Source organism: Pseudorca crassidens, chromosome 14 (genome assembly GCF_039906515.1).
Source record: "Pseudorca crassidens isolate mPseCra1 chromosome 14, mPseCra1.hap1, whole genome shotgun sequence".
Lineage (NCBI taxonomy): Eukaryota > Metazoa > Chordata > Mammalia > Artiodactyla > Delphinidae > Pseudorca > Pseudorca crassidens.
Window position 1 is genome coordinate 37,052,634 of NC_090309.1, and position 23,450 is coordinate 37,076,083.

The 23,450-nt window shown below is 42.9% G+C and overlaps 2 protein-coding genes across 6 annotated transcripts in view; one reads left to right on the top strand and one right to left on the bottom strand.

The window, feature by feature from the left end:
- The window catches only part of AFTPH (aftiphilin), a 63,779-nt gene extending 58,899 nt beyond the window's left edge, over positions 1 to 4,880 (bottom strand). For 4 of the 5 annotated variants that reach the window (XR_010934514.1, XM_067704899.1, XM_067704898.1 and 1 more), the window contains exon 1: positions 4,742 to 4,879. The gene's annotated coding sequence lies outside the window, so the exon portion shown is untranslated. Of the gene's footprint in view, positions 1 to 4,741 lie in introns of all 5 variants that reach the window. The other variant, XM_067704897.1, reaches the window with a different exon arrangement.
- LOC137205532 (uncharacterized) lies at positions 4,203 to 21,226 on the top strand. The gene is made up of 4 exons (XM_067703849.1): positions 4,203 to 4,292; positions 4,452 to 6,039; positions 10,213 to 20,349; positions 20,692 to 21,226. The coding sequence occupies exons 1-2, from the start codon at positions 4,203 to 4,205 to the stop codon at positions 5,253 to 5,255; spliced, it is 894 nt and encodes a 297-aa protein (XP_067559950.1). The 3' UTR covers positions 5,256 to 6,039; positions 10,213 to 20,349; positions 20,692 to 21,226.
- The last annotated feature ends 2,224 nt before the right edge of the window (positions 21,227 to 23,450 follow it).

Below are 23,450 nucleotides of genomic sequence, written 5' to 3' on the forward strand. Positions count from 1 at the left end.
AGTTTAGCAATGGGGAAAATCTTAGAGGTTCCAATTCTAGTAACTGTCCTACCAGTTCTCATCATCTCTATTGCTACCATCTTGGTTCAAGCCACTACTATCATTCATTCATTCATTTATTTATTTTGCGTTACGTGGGCCTCTCACTGTTGGGGCCTCTCCCGTTGCGGAGCACAGGCTCCGGACGCGCAGGCTCAGCGGCAATGGCTCACGGGCCCAGCCGCTCCACAGCATGTGGGATCTTCCCGGACCGGAGCACAAACCCATGTCCCCTGCATCGGGAGGCTGACTCTCAACCACTGCGCCATCAGGGAAGCCCTCATCTATTTATTTTTAACTTTTGATGTATTATTTATTTATTGAAATACAGTTTATGTACATATTATGTTAGTTTCAGGCGTACTACATACAGATTTGACATTTGTATTCATTACAAAATGATCATTTAGCTGTATCAGTCACCAACTCCTAATGAAATCTTCCTGCTTCCATTCTTGCACTCCTATAATCTACTTACTGTACAGCAGACAGACAGATCCTTTTTTTTTTTTTTTTTTTTTTTTTGTGGTACGCAGGCCTCTGACTGTTGTGGCCTCTCCCGTTGCGGAGCACAGGCTCCGGACGCGCAGGCTCAGCGTCCATGGCTCACGGGCCTAGCCACTCCGCGGCATGTGGGATATTCGCGGACCGGGGCACGAACCCGTGTCCCCTGCATTGGCAGGCGGACGCTCAACCACTGCGCCACCAGGGAAGCCCCGGGACAGATCCTTTTAAAAGACAGATTATGTCACATCTCTACTCAAAAACCCTGCAATAGCTTCCCATCTCACACAGTAAAAAACCAAAGACATTAGAATTTTTACGAAGCCCTACAACACTGCCCTCTCACACTCTAAATTTCTGATTCCAATACACAAACATGCACGTGCACACACACATACACAAATGCCAAGAAAGTGAAGTTCTATAAGGGCTATTTTTTTTTTTAATTTGATCATTTCAGTGACCCTAGCACCTAGAACAGGGCCTGACATATAGTGAGTGCTCAATAGGTATCTGCTGTATGAATGAAAGGAAGAAAACACCATGATGTTAGTAGATATTTAATTGAAATGGTTTGTGGCATATTGTAAATATTTACATAAATAGAACATGCAGTGAATTTATTCTAATTTACTACTTAATTTTCCTCTGGAAACTACTCACCAAAATAGTGCTTGTAAATTAAGCTTTGAGCATACAGACAACCTTTAATTTATTAGCAATTTTTCTCTGCAAAGTTTACTTAAGTTAGTTATTTGGAATAGGGGTGGTGGTGACTGAGGAGTGATAGGATGGAGTCTTAAATCTCCTATTTTTCCTCTTTTTTCACTTTTCCAAAACTCCTTACTTCCCTGCTTCTTCCCCACATATAGTGTCTTCCTTTTCTCTCTCCCAGGGAATACATCTAATCCAGACCTATAAGTCCTACCCTAGGCTAAGGGCAGAAATAGAAATTAGAAGTGTGATACAGGGCTGTTGAGATGGTTGGCAGCAATTAGAGAAGAGCCCAGGCAAGGGAAGTTACTGCAGAGGACCCCTGGGAGGGCAACAATTCTTAATTCAAATATTTTCAATTAAAAGCTCCTTATATAAAGGAAATCAACACAAAATAACACTAACTCCTTCCTGTCCTCTTTTTAAATATAAACTGCTGAAGGATAAGAATGATCCTTTTTTGTGTGTGTGTGGTACGCGGGCCTCTCACCGTTGTGGCCTCTCCCGTTGCTGAGCACAGGCTCCGGATGCGCAGGCTCAGCGTCCATGGCTCACGGGCCCAGTCGCTCCGCGGCATGTGGGATCTTCCTGGACCGGGGCATGAACCAGTGTCCCCTGCATCGGCAGGCGGACTCTCAACCACTGTGCCACCAGGGAAGCCCCCGATCCTTTGTTTTTAAATGAAAAACCTGAACTTTGTATTTTATTATGATTTCAAGCATACAACAAAGCTTAGAAAAATACATACAGTGAATGATCAAGTGCACACCACCTGGCTGTGTTAAATCTTAATCTTTACCAAATCTGCTTCAGATTTATTTTAAAGACAGTACAGTTATGGCTGAAAAACCATGGACTCTTCCTAGATCCCTTATTCCTCTCCAGTTCTCCAGAGGTAACTTTTACTGATTTGGAATTTATCATTCCAATGCATGTTTTCATACTTTTGCTACACATTATTATACAATTCCCATAAAATATATCGCATTGGCATGTTTTAAAAACTATATAAAGAGTATATAAATGTGAAAAATAAAATTATTATATCTTGGCTCTTACTTAACATCTCTGTGCCTAAGTTTCCTTTCTGAAAAGTGGGGATACCACCTCCTAGCTTACAGGGTTGTTGTGAGGACTAAATGAGTTAATATATTGCATATAAATCACTTAGAAAAGTATCTTGCTGGGAATTCCCTGGCGATGCAGTGGTTAGGACTCTGAGCTTTCAATGCCGAGGGCTTGGGTTCAGTCCTTGGTCAGGGAACTAAGATCCTGCAAGCCGCATGGCACAGCCAAAAAAAAAAAAAAAGAAAGAAAAGTATCTTGCTCACAGGAAGTAGTGTATATCAGTGTTAGTAACTATCATATAAAGTTGCAAACGAATCTGTGATTGTGTGTGTATATATGCGTGTGTATATATACTGATTGAGAAAAGATTAATTATCAAAGTGAAATGTATATATACTCCATATAACACCAGATATTTCCAAAATTGTGTAAAAACTAGAAATACTTATAAATTTCAGGCTGGAAAGATTCACTAGCCTACTTAAAGAGGAATTGAAAGTGCTAAGCATAGAGAAAAGGGTATTTTTTAACTTACAAATTGTAGGTAAAATTAAATCAGAATATCAACGTTTGATTTAAATAATGTATGATTGTTTAAAAATGCCTAAAAATTTAATGTCCTCCTTTTATGAGTTTTTGGGGGTAGGCTTGGGAGAGAAGGGGTAGGGTAATCCTTCAATGAGATGCTATTCAAAGACTTCTTAGACTGTTAAGGGAGGCACTTTAGAATTTCACACAAAATAAAACATTATTTGATAAATTTCACTATTTTTCTGAACAAGTTTTTAACTTACTGTAAGTAGAAAAAAATTAAAGTTTAAAATGATGTTTTAAAATAGTATTCACCAAGATTACAAGATTTTCGTAGACAATTGGATTCTGCAAAATTTATCAATGCAATTGTGGATACATTTTCTTTGTTTTGATTATAGGATTATTTTTATAATAGTCTCTAGGTCAAAAGACCAGAAAACACTAAAATTTAATGTCCTACATATTATGTGAATATCTATGCCTTTAATAGATATCTAGAAAAAGGTGTCTATGCCTTGAAGATTAATAATATAATGATACATAAACAGAGGAATTTAATCTAATGAGCATTTAATAGGTAACATTTACTTGTCTAGATGTTTTACACAGGATATGCGTTTTAATACATGTGAAATATCATCGTGGACAAAATTTAGAAGACTACCTTAGATACTTTGTTTAAACACATCTACTTCTGCAAAGAATTAAAAATGAGTACTACAAAAGCCAATATTTAAGTTGGCAAAGCATATAAAATGTAGAGAAACTGTGTAGATTATGTCAACACAATAGCGTTGAAACAGTTGTTTCCCTTAGAGTTCAGCATATATCCATGTCTAAAAGGTTAACAGAAAGCAACAAATAAACGTAACATCAAGGATTAAACTGTCTCCCCCTCCCATCCTACCAAAAAAACTAAAACGTAGCTGGTGAAAGGGAAGATTAAAGTTCAAAAGTAAAGTTTTACTTTTCTTCTCCTAAAGTGAGAACTTTGAAACGGAACTACTGATTTTGTTTCATTTGCTCCCTAGTAAAATATTTCCATGTATGGGTTAGTCCCTCCCTCGGCCCCAATAGAAGATTCAGTGGGAAACCAAGTTGTAACTTGAATTAATCGACAAGAGAAAAACCTAGTCATTCTCAGCACTTTCCTAATGGTGAAAGGATCCTACCACCGTTCACCCTATACTCTGTCCCCTGCCCAAGCAAGACGTAGCACGTGCCAAACAGGACACTTAAAAGAATAATGGTCCAACTTTTCGCACGCCGTCTGGGGAGGGGACGCAGACTATTTCTTGAGGAGTGCAAGAAGGAAGCAGAAAAGGTCCTCTCAGGAAGGGATGATGGACCTTTGGTGCCGTCTCCTCTGCCTGTTGGAGGACTCAAAATCCGCTTGCTTCAGAGACCCTAGGAAGCATCACATTCTGGTCGAGGCTGGCCTAGGGCCTGGGCGAAGCAGTCAGTGTTTACACCTGTCACGAGGGAGGGAGAGGTAGAAAGAGGAAGCCGGAGCAAAGCCCCAAACTTCTCAACAAGCTCCCGGGAGGGAGCGGCCGGTACGGAGCTGTGGGCAGGTGGAAGCTGCGGGGTAGGGCGAGACGGTGGCGGCCGGGGACGTTGGAAAGGCTCTCACTTCCCCGGCCGGTGCCCGGGATGGCAAGGAGGGGCCGTGTGCTTCGGGCGCCGCCGCCGGCGTCCCCGCACCCGCCGTGGAAGAGGACAGAGCCCGGAGCGCGCAGGCCCGCAGAGCCGGCACCGTCCCCGCAGCCCCCAGCTCCGCGGCAGGTGCCCCGGCCCGGGCGAGGATCCGGCCGGTGGGTTGGGCCGGGTCCCCCATCCTCTTTCCCCCGCGCGGCTGGGGGAACGGAGCGGTGGCGCTTACCTGGCTCGTCCGGGGCGGCCTCGATGGGCATGGCTCAGGGGCCCGAGGAGGAACTGGCTCCCCGGAGAAGGACCGGTTATTCGGACGCGGAGCTGGTGAGAGCGGAAGGCAGGCTGCTCTCAGCACTGTCAGCGAAGCAGCGCCATGGACGCCCACCCGGAGTTTCAGCGCTGCCGCGAGACCCCCATCCCATTACCCTCCGCCCTCTTCCGCCGCCGCCGCCGCCGCCGCCTCCACCTCCTCCTCCGCGGAGACCCCCCGCCCACTCCACACACTCTCCCATCATGCAGCGGGAGAACCGCTGCCGCCGACACGTCACTTCCGGGCGCAGGTGGCTAGGTCGGGGCCGGGCGCTGGTGAGTGCTGGGGGGGTGGAGGGGAGGACACTCTGGGGGAATCAGTGTCACAGCACGCTTACCCCTGCGCAGGCGCCGTCGCTCAGAGCGCCGGCCGCCATTTTGGGTGCGGGCAAGCTGCCCTTTTTCTTGACTTCCTCCGAGTCATCGAGCTGTGAGGGGGGAAGAAGTACTCTCGCACTCCGCGGCTCCTGAAGCAGCGCTCCGGGAGAGGGACAGGTGCTCCTCAGCCGGCTAACATCAACGTTCAGCTCAGGACCGAGTTAAGTCTCTTGCTCTCTAAGTAAAAATCGCGAAGGTTTTGAAATACGGAGCCCTATCTTCTCCACCAAAAACCTACTGGAGAGCACTTATCAGCTTGCCCTTTTCGCCCCGAAAAACGACTTTTTCGTTCACCGTCTAAGTCCCTTCCTCTTTCTAATTTAAGCTGACAGAAGAGGAAGCTGACATATTGAAATAACAAAGAAGAATTAAATCAAATTTAAAATGGAAAACAAGAGGGAAAGCAGCTGCCGAACTGACAAATCGTCTTCGAGACCAACAAAAAAAAAATTGGGGGATTTTGCTAACGTATTGAGACGGTGGTCATTTTTCATAGATGCTGCGGAAGACTATTCGATGAAACTAAAGAAATCAAATCAACTTCCGCGTTTCTTTAACAGCGGTCATAACATTTTTCTATCTTCAGTCTTAGTCATTTGCATTTTTACAACCTTTCCCCTTCCTTTGTAATGTAGAACACCGGCCACTGTAAAAACCAGACTGCCAGGCTGCAAGGATTATTGTTATCGTCCGGGATGATGAGCCCGGGGGTCCTATCCTGCAATCCTGAGCCCTACCGCGTGCTCATTCTACTCACATTTGCCAAACCTGCACCGGCAATTGGAATGATTTAAAATCGTTCCGGAATAGCAAAGCTCATCAGCTACGCAAAGAAACAAGGTTGGAAAACACCCCCTCAGTCACAGGGAAGTGGCCACCTTTTGAGTGGAGGAATTATACAAATCAGGGGAAAGATAAGGACAAAAGCAGTTCATCAGGGTTGATCCCGCCTCTGCAATGTTCTAGACAACTTGGAGCGCTAAAATAGACACGCATTTGTCTCTTTACAACTCAGTCGCTGTAAGATATACGGAGACTGCATCACTTTAAATTGGAGTACCAATTGCTTTGTGGAGGTGCTGGATTTTTTGTTATTGCTCAGTCACTAAAGCAAGAAAAATCTATATAGTTTGTCAAATTTAATCCTATTGTATTTCGCCCCCTGCTGGTTTTGCTTGTGTGCAACCATATATATATGCTATATACGCGATATATATATCGCTATTATTGACCAGGAAGGAAAGAAACAAAAATATTTGTGTGTGTTTGTATAGATACTGGAAATGAATTGATTTTAGATGAACACATGCTTGTTCTAATTTGATAGCTCAACTAAACAGAAATATCAGAATAAGAGCATATGACAAAATCCTAAAGCAGACCCTACATCAAGAAAATGTTTAAACGGAAATAATAAATTTAAACATCAAAATATTAAAAAGAAAACTGCGTTCAGAAAAATATCTTCCTAATTTCTTACATAACATATGATTACAAAATGATGATTTTTGTCAAGTAAATGCAGGAACCAATTCTATTAACTTAAGGACAACAATACAGAAATCAGTGTCCAACGTTGTATATAGAAATTGAGTCACTGTTTGGCCAGCTGATTTGTGAGCAATCAACCAACTTGTAATTAGTAATCTTACACATAATTCTGAAGACAGCATTCCAATGCTTATGAAATTGTATTACAAAAAAAGTATCTCTGAATGTTTTGAAGATGATGAAAACATTAACATTCATTGTATTTGCATCCAATGATAGTATTGTTTTTATTTGCTTTTTAAAAGTTATGACCAGGGCTTCCCTGGTGGCGCAGTGGTTGAGAGTTCCCCTGCACTGGCAGCAATGTCTGGAGAAACTTTTGGTTGTCACAACTCGGGTGGAGGTGCCACTGGCATCTAGTGGGTAGAGACCAGGGATGCCATTCAACATCCTGCCATGCAGAGGGTGGCTTCCACAACAAAGAATTATTCAGTCCAAAATGTCAGTAGTTGCTAGGTTGAGAAATCCTGCTCCAGGCCACCCTGAAGCTGCCAGGTGCTACTGTACTGCTTTGGCTAATTCTGTCCACTGGGTCTGTTAATCCTGGGCCCCTCAAGTGTCTGCTACTGCACCTAAAAACGTAAAAGCACTCCAGGAGCCAAATTTCTGCACCAGCTTTCCAGAGGATTCCTTACTGCCATTTTGGGCTTCTTCTGGTGTGTTAGAGCTGACAGAGACAATAATTTTGGTGTTCTGGCCTCTGGGCCCACTTAAGTACACCAGACCCTAAATTCTCACAGCTCTGTAGCTCCCATGAAGTAAATGTTGCTGTACTGCTTTCCTTGTTAGAAAATCAGGCCAGACTTCTCCCAGGATGGGGCAAGAAAGACTTGTTCAGGGGCTATGCTGGGATCTATCTCTTCTCTAAGCTAGAGAAGAGGACTTGTCTTCAGATCCCAGAGAGGGTCTTTTCCTCCCTTCATTAATACCATCAAGATGAGTGTCTCTCAGGTGAGCAAGTACGCCTGAAGCTTAGGGCTCAGAAGCAGACAGCATCCCTGTGGGCTGGTTATCATTCCTCTCCACACCTTTAGTCCTGCCATGACCCTGTCTTAGACTATTTTGCCTCATGAAGCTGGCGTATATTATTTTTGCTTTCCCCTCCCCAAACTAAAAGACAAAGACAAATGGCCACAATGAGCCTGCTGATATGATGCAATGTGAAGTACACAGATCACAGATGAAACATGCAGATCACAGAAGTACACAGTATTCTTGCCAAATATATTTAGCCTGAATCTAAATAAGCCTTTAAATCTATGTTCCATTTTACAGGAAATGCTGGAGGAACCAGTTGAACAGGACTACAAAGACACAGTCATACCAATCCAGTACCTGGATTATTGGACAAAACAAATAACTTGGTCTCTTCAAAAGGGATATTCTAGATTAAAAGAGACAAGGGAAATAATAACCAAATGTAGTGTGTGGTTCTTAATAGGATCCTGATTTGAACAAAACAGTTATAAAAGACATTTTGGGGGTAACTGAGGAAATCTGAATGTGGATGGCCATGAAATCCTCTTGAGAAATTATTATTAACTTTTTTAGATATAATAATGAAATTATGGACATGTATGAGAATTTCCTTACTTTTTGGAAGTGACTAAAATATCATAATAAGTGTAATTTATTTTAAAATGGTTCAGAAAAAAAGACCATATACATAGAGATAAGGAAAATATGGCAAAATGCTAGCAATTATTGAATCAAGGTGGTGGATATCTTGGTGTTTTTTGTACTATTCTTTCTACTTTTCTCTATTTTGAATATTTTCATAATGAAAAGTAAAAGAAAAGACTTAAAAATGCCTGAGCATATGAGGTTTGGATTTTCCTTACATTTATTTCCAAATTACTGCACACCCTAGGCAATCATTGTCAAACACACATCTCTGATTCTGGAGCAGATCTTGTAAACAGTGATCTTGTAAAGTGTTTTAAAGATATAGAAAGGAGAAAACAAGCAAGGACTGCAACTCCCAAATCAATTGTAATTAGTTTAAACCCTCTAATATGCACAAATACGGTAGAATTACAATTCTGTTCAACAAGGAGCAGTTCTAACGCAGCGTTAGCAAGAAAACAGCAAGCATTATGTTATCATGAGTACTGCACTATTTAAGTGGCAGTATCAACTGAAGTTCTCTCTCTGACTTTACAATACTGTTCCCTCTGCATGGAATGCCCTTCTTTCTGCTTCTTACAGTGGTCAGTTAACTTTTTTTTTTTTTGAGAGCTCAGCATCTGAACCCCTTTTCATACACGTGAGACAATTGCTAACTTATGAGACTAGGTGGGAGGCAAAGCCTTCCTCCAAGTATAAGAGCTGAAAGTGCCAGTATGGGGACTTAAAGACAGCTGCAGGGTTTTTGCCCCTCTTTGCATTTTGAGATGGAGTTTATCTTCCTTCTGCTTGAGTGTGTGTTAGCTAGTGGCTTGATTTGACCAACACAAGTGGTGGAGACGGTGCTGTGTAACTTTTCAGGCTGAGCATTAAGAGATCTGAAGCTTCTGACTTTGCTGCTTGGAATGCTCCCACTTTGAAGGGAGACACCATGTGAAACGTACAACTTCTCTGAGAGTACCATGCTGTGGGAAAGCCCAATCTATGTGAAGAGGCCCATTGAGGAGAACTGACCTGCTACAGTTCCATCTCTTCCTCAGTCTTATTTTTTCCTCAATCAAGTAATGCTCAGCCAATCAAATTGGCTAATTAAGCAGAAAATAAATTTATTAAAATAATATTAGATGGCTGGCTGAGCTCCTAGCCAACAGCCAGCCATGTGAGTGAGCCATCTTGGATGAGCCTTCAGATGATTTTAGGCCCAGCAGACATTACTTGGAGCAGAACTGTCCGTCTGAGCCTAGTCAGCCTACAGAATCTTGAGATATATTGTAATAATTGTTGTCGATGTTTGAAGCCACTAAGTTTTGAGGTGGTTTGTTAGGCAGCAGTGGGTAAAGAAAACAGCAAGATGTTGACTTTCCTAGCTTCCTTTGCAGCTAGGTATAGCATGTGACCAAGGCTTTGCTGACCAGATGCCTCTCTCTAGACTTTCATTTAGGAGCTCATGACACACAGAAACAAGAACATGGAGAACTTTTGCTGATGGTGATGGTAGCAGTTGCAGTAAGACTGAACTTATGAGGGAGCAGGGGCTAGTTGCTGTTGAATGTCCAGGGCCAGTGGCACTGGTAATACCAGCTTCGGCTGCATCCTCACTGGACTAGATCTCTGGCGTGATTTGGGGGGATGTTTCTGGCTGCATGGTCTCTGAGCCTGGTTCTTGAGTCATTCAGGAAGTTCCGTGAGCTATCTACTATCATCTTAATACATTTCTTTTCTCCTTAATCAGCCAATGTCAATTTCTGTTGCTTGTGACTAATAACTCTGAATGATACATCTTTTTTATTTTTTCTTTTGGCTGCACCGCGCGGCATGTGGAACTTTCCTGACCAGGGATCGAACCTGTGCCCCCTGCAGAGGAAGCGTGGAGTCTTAACCACTGGACCACCAGGGAAGTCCTCCTTTTATTTATTTAGTTAGTTAGTTAGTTAGTTAGTAGTAGTATTATTACGTATGATACTCCTTTTAAACCAGCTGGCTTCTCTTTTTCCCTTAAGATAAAATTCACAGCAGGTGCTTTGTTTGGACCCATATTCCAGGTGTCACAAGGCCTTTCCTGTGGTTTACAGAGCAGTTCCTAGAGTAGTGTGGGGACAGGTTGAATCTTGGGTGGTACTTGGGTATAAAAGAGAACCTATAAAATCAATGCACTAAGGAACTGGGGTTGGTGGTTCCCAGCCACTGGCTTGTAGCCCTCTCCTCCTTTCTTTCGGCAATGCAGTTCTTATAAGTAGCAAAGGCTTGTGTTTAAATTGGGCCTGTCAAATTTTCTTGTCCCTACAATATATATTTGTAATTTTTGTACCTTTATGTACATAATTAAAAATTTTTTAATTATAAAAATGCAAAAAACATCCAGAAATATTTTTCATCAGATAATACATTATAATGGAAATACAGAAAAAGGGGAAGTGTCTCCTACTGTAATTCCACAATTCTCCCTCCTTAGCGATAACCAGTGTTAGTAGCTTGCTAATATATACACACCTGTGGGGGCGAGATAGGTAGTTATAGGTTTTTTGACCTATATAAACACAAACATTAAAAAAATAAAGGTAAGATAATATTATAAATACTATTTTATGATCTGTTTTTTTTCCTATGGAATCATGTTGGGTACCTATTTCCATGCAAATATATAAAAACCTATCCTAGCCTCTGAAGCTTCCCCCCCTCCGCCACCCACAGTCTCCACCAGTGAAGGGGCTTCTAGTGTGTGGAAACTTTTCCTCCTTCACGGCTCCCTCCCAGAGGTACAGGTCCCATCCCTGTTCTTTTGTCTCTGTTCTTTCTTTTTTCTTTTGCCCTACCCAGGTATGTGGGGATTTTCTTGCGTTTTGGGAAGTCTGAGGTCTTCTGCCAGCATTCAGTAGGTGTTCTGTAGGAGCTGCTCCACATGTAGATGTATTTTTGATGTATTTATGGGGAGGAAGATGATCTCCACATCTTACTCCTCTGCCATCTTGAAGGTCCAACCTTCGTTAATCAGTTTTTATTAAATGGAATCTATAAAAAAACACTTCGATCTAAAATATTTTGTTTATTCAACGTTGTATTTAAATGCCCTGCTCTTTGCTGATAAGGAAGCTGAAGTGAAGACCCAATGAACTAAACCGAAAACCTTTGTTAGCTGACTTACAGGGATAGTGATGAAGGTCTCAGATTAGAATAAATGTGTCTGTGCACTGATATCCATCAAGGTACACATTTCCTCATTACTTATAAAGGGATAAAACTGCCATCGTTGTCAAATGGTTTTTCTAAAAATGTAAACCTGTTATATCTGTATGGACACGAAGGCTTGTGATAAAGGCTGAGAGAGGCGTGGAAGGTAATAAAACAATTGTATGTATGATGATGGTTTGTACATTGCCTGTTATTAACACATGGAAATATAGACATGAACTTCCATTAAATTCAAAGCATTTTTCTCCTCCTTTCTCACTGTTCTCCAGGTTTTTCTTCTTTAACACCATACAGTGTGATTTCTGGTGTTTGAGGCAGCAAACACCAGCTCTGTTATCTTCCTTCTGAGTGGTTTAAAAATGAGTAAATGAAAGTTCTTCTGAAAATTTATAAACCTAAAACCCAGTGAGGAGTTTTGTTTTTCAATAGTGTGAAAAAAAAAAAAATTCTGAGCTGAGAAACTGACTCTAGAAAGTGAATCACACCACAGGCCTGATGACTTGCAGAGTAACTGTAAGGACATCCCTGAAGTAGTTCCTCTCCCTATGGCATGGTGTCTCTCTAGCCCTTTCTTTTCTCCTGCCCATCCTCCTCCCAAACCCACCTCCTCCTAACCTCTCTGAGGGAAAACTCACTCTGTTCTCCACCACCTCCACCTCTAGATCCACTCAGTGTGTGTAACCCAACCCAGCAAGGTGAGTCTTGGGCTCTCGCCAAGCAGACCATCTGCTGTTCTTCAAGCTTACCCTTGGGGTCTCAAGACATCTATCTATACATTTTTTGTTTTGTTTTATTTATTTTACAAAGATGGAATCATCTGACTCCAGACATACTTTTGGGCAAATTTGCTTTTTTTTTTATGATTTAAATATTATTTACTATTAAGAGTAAATTTTATATTTAAACAAACCACACTGGTTTTATTTAATCAAAGTACCTGTAGCAAATTCCAATAATAAATATTCAAAATTAAGATGTTAAATAAAGCCTTGACTTTCTTTTTTTTTATAATTTTTTTCACACACACACACACACACACACACACACACATACACACTATATTTTATTTTTACAAGAGATAAACAGACTGACACCAAGCATTGTAAATGGATGACCACAACAAAAGCAACAATGATTGCAATTCCCAGACACGAAACATACTCATACTATGTCATAATATTGACATTCAGTCCAGTAATCCTCCACTGTAACAGCTCCTTTACTTTGCAGTGAAAATTGATTTGTATATTTTTTGCCTCTGAGTCCTTGTGGGATTTTTTTTATTATTATTCAAACAGAAAGTCACAAAAATTATAATCATCAGTTCACTCAGTCCCATGTAATTAATTTTTTTTTCATCTTGATCTTTTGTTAGCACTTTTATGAATTCATCAGTTTTCCATTAGAGTTCTGAAAACGCTTATTCATTCAGTTCAGCAGTATAGTCAGTTACCAGAAACCTGTACTTGTCAGAGTTTTTTCCATGAATTCCTTGAAGATGAAACCCTTTTATAGGAACATTTTTGCAAAAGCATCAGAGTGCATCCAGAACTGTCTGTAAATGACAAAAGACTTAAAAATGACCACGGGTAAAGATTCAATGAAAGTTCATAATAATGCAATTGACAAGGAAATTTAGTTATTTCTGAGATATAAATTTTAAAGTAATAACTAGAATTATGACTTATAACATTATACTAGAGCATATAAGATTTTTAGAAATTTCATGTAAGCGAATTTGCTTTCTAAGAAAAAACTCAGCAATATATTATGGACATTTCCCCCATCAATTTACACAGTGCCTTCTCCTTTCTATACCGGTATGGTACACCATAATATGCTGCTATAATTTTTTTAACCAATTCCCATGATGATTAGCATGAAGGTGTCTCTGCTGTGTTTTGCTGTGACAAATAATGCCATAATTTCTTGGTGGATTTGTCTGGGGAGTGGGGCAGAAAGTGGAAGGAAAGGGGGTAGTAATCTGGAGGATGTCGAAGAGCTGCAAGCCTAGTTTTGGATGTGATGGTAAGCACCTCCAGAGTGCAACTGGATGCCTTGAAAATGGGGTGAGAGTGAAGGAGGGAGGAAGTGGAGAGGGCAGCAGAGGAGGTGGGACAATGCCTGGACCCATGGGCAAGCTCACCCACCCACCCACCCTCTCACTCATTTTTAGGCAACCAGTAATTTCTATCAGTTACCAACATGGTATTAGAGAGGCCCATGTTAACTCATCTTTTCCCAACCTAATGCCTTACCAACTAGCTCTTCTATGCCTTAGTTTGGAAAGGTAGGCTGAGACCAATCCATGGAGGGCCTTTACTTCTGCACCAAGGGGTCTACAGCAATCGGGGGGCTGTAAGTGGACTTACAGTTCTTCAGTTCTCAGGTCAGAAGTTGACTTTGCAAATACCGAAGTGTTCTTAAGAGATAAACAGCACAATTGAAGAACAGCCAGCCTTGGGAAAGAACACAATATATGACCTGTCTGGTTGTGCTTCAACTCAGTTGTTTATCTCCCAGGGGTAGCCCCATTCTATTCATTTAATTCCACATTCTTTGTACTCTTTAACTGTCCATCACTATGTCCCCATAGCAGCTTCCCTCCTTATAGCCCTGCTGGTTCCTTCTTTTTTTGTCTTCCTTTCTTCCTTCCTTCCTTTCTTTTTCTTTCTTTCTTTCTTTTTACCATCGGTGGATTCATAGTAATTATAACACATATGATCTGTATATACTAAACTACACATCTAACCGCAATCTAACACCAGTTCCCAAATAACAAAATGCTGCAAATTCTAAATTTTGTAGAGTATTACTGTAGCCTTTAATTTAATTAATTCAATCTTCTGTGCGCGAATGACCACATAGGAGGGCTTTCATTCCCCTTCCTTCTATTGTTGTTCACCTTTTGGTTAAAGCATGGCTCTGCTTCCCAAACCTCCTCCAACCTGCACTCTGTTCTTGGGTTCCCCCTTGGGCATCCTGCCATGGGGCTTCTGGTTGACCTGGGGTTTCGCAGGCTGTGTTACTCAGTCTTTGTTCTTAGGACCAAGTAAAGGCAACTCTCTTTGCTGTTTCACACAGGCTTCTATTTGCTGAAAAGCCTGAGCCCACGGAGAAGCCCTTTAAGGCTTGGAAGAAGGTGCTGTCATCATTCAGTACCTTGTTTCTGGCATCAGTCTCTTATGTCTCTCCCCCTGCCAACCTTTTCCAATGCCTCTCTGCAGACCTGTCTCCCTCCCTGCCAGGGCTTTCAGCCTTCATTTCCCCAGGAAATGATTTTCTCAGTCTCTCCACAAAAGCCCAGGAGGAAAGGAACTGGCCTTTCGTTCATAATGGGCCACAGTGTGATGAAGGAGTAAAAGTTGTCTGGTGTTGATATAAATGCATCTTCCCACAAAAAACAGCCGCTGCTGTCACTGGAGCTGGGAGAAAGCTTACTTTGTTTGGAACAATCAATGATAGGGTTAGCAGAATGTCAGCATGTCAAGGAGTGACTTAGAGTATCTAACCAGATGAGGAAATGAAGATCCATTTATTTTAGTCATGGTGTGTATGAATGGGTACGTGTGCGTGTATGTGTGTGTGTGTGTGTGTGTGTGAGAGAGAGAGAGAGAGACAGAGACAGAGACAGAGACAGAGACAGAGATTTCTTTCCTTTGTAAAGGAGCTAGTTTCTGAAATGGGGATGGCTGGTCTCCAAGGGGATAATTAGGATTTTAACAGCTTACTGTGAGTGGAACATTTCATTTCTCTTAAGTACTGAGAAGTGCAGGCTAATAGTTATCCCAGCCATTAGTTATTCTGCCAAAGATTTCTATCAGACTTAGACATTCAGATAGATGTTCGAACCAGCACTGCGGTCAGCAGAGACCTGTAAAGGCTTTTCTGGAAGAAATCAATCTGTACCCAATGCATTATCCAGGCATGTTTGTTTTTCCGATTCATAAGTCATTTTGTTGTCAGAGTAGCCTTTTTATTCCTCTTAACTTTATATTGAATTCTTCAAGGCAGGTGTTCCAAATCCTTTTCATTTTTCTCAAAGAACTTCTGACCTCCCCCACCCCCATAGATGACCTCCACACCTAGTTTACTGAGGGGGTCAAGGCCTCAGCTCTCCTCTCCACTCTCTCAATTTGATCTGCATTGTCATCCATCCTTTGCTTTTTTCCTTCATTCTTTCTACATATTTCCAGAGAAGCCACATCTTATTTTTGTTCCCAAAGCTAGCCTTTTCTGGAGTTCTTGATTTTACCAGTAACTCCCCATCTCCACCTCCATCAACCATTATCTCCCTATTTCTGGCATCTTCAAGATCCTGTTCTCTTCTAGCTCATTGAAAACATACCCCAATGTCTTGACTGCAAAAACCTATAGCATGACTATGCTTCCCTATCAGAATCCAGGCCCTAGTCAATTTATCTGGAACCACAATTTCTATTAAAACTGGCCTCTCGTAAGTCATCAATAGACAGCACATCCAATGACCTCAGTCCTTGACACTCCTGACTATGAGCCATGCTTAGAAAAGGGGAACAGTGAAGATTTGAGAGTGAGAGGCACATAAATGAGATTCCGGAAGGGAAGGGCCATTTTGCAAGCAGTCATTGAAGAGGTAAAGCTGAGTCGAACACACCAGGCCCTTGGGCTTTGTTCTTTTTCTGGGGTCAGAGGGGGCAGAGTTGGCTCCCAGGCCCTACTGTCAGAGCCAGACAGAAGGTCCTGTCCACCCTGGTGGGCTTGGGTTCAGCACTGCTTGGGCAGAGGAATGGCCATGTGGCTTTTGTTTTGGGGATTTGAACAGACATCCCAGAGCCCACAGGGAGGTTTCCCCTTACTTTATGGACTTAGGCATATTACTAATGCTCACCCCAAGTGAGCTTTATCTAATCTAAAGAACCCAAGTTACTCCAAATCCAACACTATACCCAGGAGTGGAAGACAACTTAGATGGTCTCTCTTTCTTCGGATTCTTACCACGGATTCCATAACACCATGCTCTTCATGCCTCTCGCCTTCCTCTCCCACTGGCTCATCAGTTGCATGTGCTGTAAAAGTCAAAACACTTTAGGCTCCAACTGGTTGAAACGACAGAGCCACAAGATGGAAATAAGTTGGCCCCTGGAGTCACTTCACGAAGGATAGATGCCTGGAAGAATCACTCTACTCCTGTTGGATTTTGTGTGAACAAGAAATAAATCTTCTGTTATATTAAGCCACTGAGCTGTCGGGGTTTACCTATGACTGTAGCCTGGTCTATGTAGCTACAAGAGCTTAAATGCCTGCAGGGGCCTGACCAGGAGGCAACTGAAATGAATGAAGTAGCTGAGAGCCTAACAGAGAGCAGGGACTCGGGTGGGGAGGGTACTACCCTGACTCTGGGACTAAGCTTGCCCCATTACAGGGGAAGAGTTGCTGCTCAGATCTAGCTCATTCTCTTATGGGATACTTTGGAGCCAGCGTTGCCAGATCCTAACTGCATATTTTCTCAAGAAAAGCTGGGAATCTGGATGTTGATGTGAAATCTCCCAACTTTTTTTTTTTTTTTTCTGTACGCGGGCCTCTCACTGTTGTGGCCTCTCCCGTTGCGGAGCACAGGCTCCAGACGCGCAGATTCAGTGGCCATGGCTCACGGGCCCAGCTGCTCCACGGCATGTGGGATCTTCCCGGACCGGGGCACGAACCCGCGTCCCCTGCATCGGCAGGCGGACTCTCAACCACTGCGCCCCAAAATCTGGGGGTTTTGGGAAGCCCCCAAATCTCCCAACTTTTTAAATGCTGGCAGTTCATATGGATTAAAAAACCAAAACACAGACATCTTTGCTGTTTCCTAAATGTCTTAGGTATGTTTCTGCTTCAAGGTTTTTGCACTTGCTGGCCCTTCTGCCTGGAATGTTCTTCCTCTAGGCACCTGCAAGGCTTGTTTCTTCTTCTCCCATGCCTTTGCCCAAATGTCACCCTGTCGGCTTTTCCCAACCACCCTCTTTAAGACCACAGCACACTCTCCCTCCCACCTTATACTGTCTCCTCCTTCCCTGTTTTTTTCTTCTCCATACTATTTACTACCTTCTAAATAGATAATTTAAAAAACTTATTGATTGATCTGCACATTTCTACCATTATGATCAAAGTATATGAAGGCAAGGATTTTTTTGTCTTGTTCACTTTTGTATGTCAAGTGCCTAGAATAGTACCTGGGACATAGAAAATGCTCAACATTTATTTGTTAAGTAAATGAATTTTTAAAAACAGCCAGTATGTGGGTCAGATGATGCATAGCTGGAGATCTGATTTAGTTCATGGGTCATGAGTTTACAACTTCTGTTTTAGACCCTTACTGAGAAGTCCTTGGAGAAAAGTGCCATTTAGAGCTGCAAGCAGTTTCCCACCTCCCACAAAGTAGATGTTTGATCCATTTTGTTCTGGGAAATAAAACACAAGGAGTTTCAGGCAAAGTCTTATAAATTCCAGGGAGTCCCATGCCTGCCTGTATTTTCACAGAATACTATTTCTCATCTTGTCTGTGCTCAAAATCCTAGAATTGTTCACAGCCAAATTTCTGTCTCAGTCCTGGTGTGGGGACGAGTCGTGGTTCCCATAGTTACACCAGCCAATACATTCCCTTTTGCTTATTGAATTGGTTTGAGTTGGGTTTCTGTCACTGTGAATGAGAGTCCTGACAAATTTAATGTGACTTTGGGCGAGCTGTTTCATGTTTCTGAGTCTCAGCTTCCTCACTTATAAAAAGGTTGGGGTCAGATTAGATAAGCAGTAGAGCCCTTTCCAGGATTTTAACATTTCAGAATTCTAACACATTTAAGGTCACTGATCTGTGGAGCCCAAACATTTTTGACTGTGGGCAAACTTGGTTCCCTGGAGCCACATGCCACTCTTGGCCCCCATTACCAGCAGCCCCTCTGACTGTCGCTCCCACCTCCTTTGGGGGGTTGGTTTTTCTGGTCACATGTTCAGGACTTGCTCCTGTTGGTAGAGTCACATGCATTGTCCTTCTAGTATCTCCAGATATGTCCTGCAACATGATCCTTGTGGACACATTTTTCTTCTTCCTGACCCCAGCTCTTATTTGTCTTTTCCCCTTTCTTGTCCGATGCCTCACTAAAGTCATATTTACTTAATCTGCAGCATTCAGATATTTTTAGATCTTTCATGCCCTATTGTGTGTCTAGACTGTTCTCCCTTTTACTGTCTCCTTCCATGCTCCTCTGGGATGGGTAGGAAGCTTACTTTATCAACTCAGGTTAGAAAGCTACATTATTTTCTTTAAATCATCATAGAGTCTGCCTCTGAGTCCCCATTTGGCAGGGCTGGAGAGAAATTCAGTCTTCGTCATTATTAGGGATACCTCCCTTCATTCTAGAGTCAGGCAAAAGTCTTGGGGCTCTTATACAGAGCAAAACATTTGGAGGGGTCCCCCCAGTTCAGGGCAAGTTGGCTATTGTAGATATGCTCTTTTCCTAGCCCACATGGCAATCCGGTATCTGGTAGCTGCTGGACCACACTTGGGCATGAAAATGATAATAACAATAACAGCAACAACAATGTTTATGGAATGTTACTAAAGTGCCAGGGACTCAGTAGTGCTTTACAAAAATAATTTCATGTGAGCCAACTGCTCTTTGGCCCAGAACATACTTTTCCCAGATAACTCACAGTTCTCCCTCATCTCCTTTAAGTCTTTGCCAAATATTATGTTCTCAGTGAGGCCTATCCTGACCACCTGCCTCTGTGCCTCATCCCCTACACTCGCCATCCCTTTTCCCTGCTCTACTTTTGTTCCCATAGCACATTCTAGGCTATATGATTTACATACTAATAGTGTTTTCTGTCTGCCTCCCCCCAGTAGAATGTAAGCTCTAAAAGGGTAGGATCTTTATTTGTTTACTTCTATCTCTCAAGCCCCTAGAACAGTACCTAGCCTATAGTTCAATAAATGCTTTGGAATATGTGATTTTAATTTTCATGGATGAGGAAACTGAGGCACATAAAGGGAAGCAGCTATCCCATGGCACATAGCCAGCCAGTGGTAGAGCTTGAGTTTAAGCCCAGGCCACCTGATTTCTTTTAACCACTTTGTGTGAAATGGGTACCCCCAGACTCCCATCTAGCCTCCTGAGGTTCATCACTCCTCCCAGAGGCCCTGCTGTATCCCTGGGGCATTAAGAGAGTACAGTGTGGGTCCCAATCCTCAATGAACCCATGAATCTCCCTCCTCCTTCTGCTCACCCCCCATTCCCTTCCCTAAACACTGCCCACTTCCAGAGTAATAGAATATCCTCAAGGAGATTAAAACTTTCATTTAGGCCAGGAAAAGAGTTTATCTTCTGGGAACACCACCTTTCCACTTAGCAAGTGCTCTTGAGGCTAAGAAATATAAGGATTGGCCACTTTCTTGGAATGAGGAGGTGGGGTATCCAGAAGACAAAACAGAATTAGCTTTGAGTGTGAGTGAGTGTGTTTGTAATGAACGTGCCTTTTATACCCTGAGCTCCCTTTCCCACACCACTGCAAGATCGTCTCTTTTCTTCCTTTAATTCCAGTTCCCAAGTCCAGCCATGCTACAAATACCTGCTGAAGCCCCTCTGAATGGAACAGGCTTGCGCAAAGCCCACCTCCCAAGAGGGCTGGAGGGAGTGGAGCTCTCATGGCAAATGTGAAAAAGGATTGTCTTCCTATTACTGGAGGATTTCCCCCAGTGTTTCCTCAATAATTTCAGCTGTAGCATTCATTTAAAGCCTCCTGCAAAAAATGACTCCTCCACATTTGGTGAGAAGGACAGCTTTTCCTTTTTATAAAGTCCCCTCCACTACCCACCCTGCGCACTGGGTAAGGGGTGGAAGAGTGTGTGTGGCGATGTTCTGAAACAGAGGAGCGTTGGACCTGTCGCAAAGGCCATAACAAGTGGAGAGGTATCAGGACACTCTGTGGCTGAGTGCAGCATTTAGAAAGGGGGCTGATTGTTTTTTCCAATCTTCGAGAGAAAGCTGTGTCTTCAAGGTATAATCTCTCCTTGGGGACCCAAGCCCTCTGATGATGTTAACAAACATACTCATATTAATAAAGATGCTATTCTTTTCTCCTTTTTCCCTCTCCTCATCTCCTTTCTAGAAAACCAAGGCTTGTGAACATTGTGAGGAGAGAGAGGCAGAGCACCCCCTTCATTCCAGCCCCCCAAAAAGACCCAGGCGCTCATCTGCAGAGACATCTGTGCCCGAGGACCAGGCTGAGGGGGACGCGTTTTCATCCTTGAATGTTTCCTGCCTTTCTAGTGACTTCCTATCTCTCTGTGATTGACAAGTAGCTTTAGATGCTGGAGACTGACCAAAACCAAATCCTGTGGTGATCCTTTCACAGCTGGGCCCTTCCTGTTCCATCTCGGAGTGGCAAGCAGGACCAGTGTGATCAAAAAGGAGAAGGCTGGGCTTCCCTGGTGGCGCAGTGGTTGAGAGTCCGCCTGCCAATGCAGGGGACGCGGTTCGTGCCCTGGTCCGGGAAGATCCCACATGATGCGGAGCGGCTGGGCACGTGAGCCATGGCTGCTGAGCCTGCGCGTCCGGAGCCTGTGCTCCGCAACGGGAGAGGCCACAACAGTGAGAGGCCCGCGTACCGCAAAAAAAAAAAAAAGAAAGAAGACTGAATGGAACATGGCTCAAAGGAAGAAAAGGGAAGGGAAGGGGGCTCTGTTCCGAGGGCCCAGAGCTCCGAGTCCTCCAGGCACAGGCATGGGAGAGCCAGACGCGCAGGAGAGGCTGGGCAGAGCCCCCAAACACGGAGCAGGTAGGTCTGAGGAACCCCGGGAGGGTCACATTTACTGGCCTTCTTTTCCTCTCGTGTAATTTGGGAGATTTGGGGAAGAATTCCCTGACAGGATTGCCTTGGGCAAACCACTCCCTTGCACTTAATTGTTCTCATTTTAAGGGGAAGGGGTCTGCAGTAGATACCTCTGAAATGCTGTGGTTCTGAGGCTGATATGAGGCAGGAGGTGCCGAGTCTCATGAAGCCAAGCCATAAAGTAGGGCCCCCAGAGGTGGCCACACCACTATCTCCGGACCAGTGGTTCTCAAACTTGAGGTGCATCAGAATCCCCTGGAGGACTTGCTAAAGCAGACTGCTGGTCCCACTCCTGGAGTTGCCTTTTAGTTGGACTGGGGTGGGGCCTGAGAATTTACATTTCTAACGAGTTCCCAAGTGTGGCCTCTGCCGCTAGTCTGGGGATCACGTGTTGAGCATCACTGGGAGCATCGCCCAGTTGGGGGAGCCCTCTGAGATGAAGGTCACCTAGGCGGAGCGCAGCCAGCCAGGGTTGCAGCCTTCAGGATGCGTACCTCTCCCTCCTACCTGTAGGGGGCAGCTTGGTTCTGCCTCAGCCCAGCAGAAGCACTGAGATAACTGCTAAATTAACTCCTGAAAAAATACACCCGTTTCCTGAAAATCCTAGATAGATTCTAAGCCTCCCTCACGGGCCTGGGTCTGGGCCCTTGGCAGGGGAGCCCCTTTAATCTGAGTGTGCCCAGACCGGGCTGGCTAGGACTTTGCTACCGAAAGAGGGCAGCTCTGCTAACGCTGGACTCCCGGGGCGGGGAGTGTGATTCATTCGCCTGAAGGCTCCCACTGCTGGCAAAGTGCTGGCTCAGCGTCAGGGGCCAGGAAATATTCCACGGGTGAACAAATTAAGACCCTGAATATTTGTGCAAGAGCTGGTGAAAGCGAGGGGCAGAAAGTGGTGGAATGAGTTTTAAACAGGGTCAGTCTACCGAGGCACTGACCACTGTTTCGGAAAGGAAGAGTATCTTCTGAAGTTGGCTGATTCTCCCCTGTGAAACTGTGCAGGGCTTCCCAGAGGCTAAACCAGCCAGCAGGGGGAGACTCTACATTTGCTCCGTGGGCTTTTAGCCCTAAGCAAGCTATCCCCCAGTCCCTCTGCTCTTATTTTTTTAAAAACCCACTGTACTGAGAGATGCCTCAAACTTTTATTTAAAACAAAGGTTTTTTGTTTTTTTTTTAGAAGCATCCTATATTTAACGTCAAAGAATTTGAATTCAAGTACAAAAATTAAACAACACATGATTTCAACATTAAAAACCATAACACTTATTACTCAAAGAACTAGACAATGAATATCAAAAACACAAATGGAGCATACCTATAAAAACCTTAAATACATTAAAAGCAAAATTATAATTATTTCCACAACAAACAATTATTAACTAAAATATTTATAGTTATTTTCAAGGACCACAATGGTAGATTGCTTTTTCTTTAGTACTGCATAAAATTTGCATCTTAATCTTTTTGCACTTCATTTCTTCCTACATAATAATTAGATGCTTCTGTTTATATAATTGTTCTAATTGCTAATACAGATAGTGATCCTTGGTAATCAAATCTAGTGTAACCATTGTCTGCAAGTGCTTTAATACTTGTGAAACTCTATTTAGCAAAGTTATAATGAAAAAATTTAATGTAAACTTCTGGGTTCTACTGACCACTCAGGAATCAGAAGTTATTTAAAATCCCAAAAGTTTAAAAAGAACAGCAGTTTGTTATACCTTTATCAAGAGAAATCACTGAGTAACTTTTAAAACTTAGCATTTTTACAAGTTTTACAACAGTAGGTTATTCTGAATTGTGACTGATATTCACTATGTTGAAATAAATATATAATTATCATTTTAAAACCAAATGTACAAACCTGATTCTAAAATAAAACAGCATTTTAATTTGCATGCTTTACAAGGAAAGTTTCATACTCCTGTTTACAATATTTTCTTCAGAAGAATGAGGCCTGATTGGAGATATATAGCCGCTGTCCAACATGGCTTCCATTAGCAAGTGATACTGTTGCTGACAAAGGATAGCTTGGATAA

Excerpts from the sequence above, each read along its gene's own strand:
- LOC137205532 (XM_067703849.1), top strand. The coding sequence starts at position 4,203 with ATGGACCTTTGGTGCCGTCTCCTCTGCCTGTTGGAGGACTCAAAATCC. Across the intron at positions 4,293-4,451 it reads AGCATCACATTCTGGTCGAG|GGCGAGACGGTGGCGGCCGG; the intron begins GCTGGCCTAGGG and ends GCTGCGGGGTAG.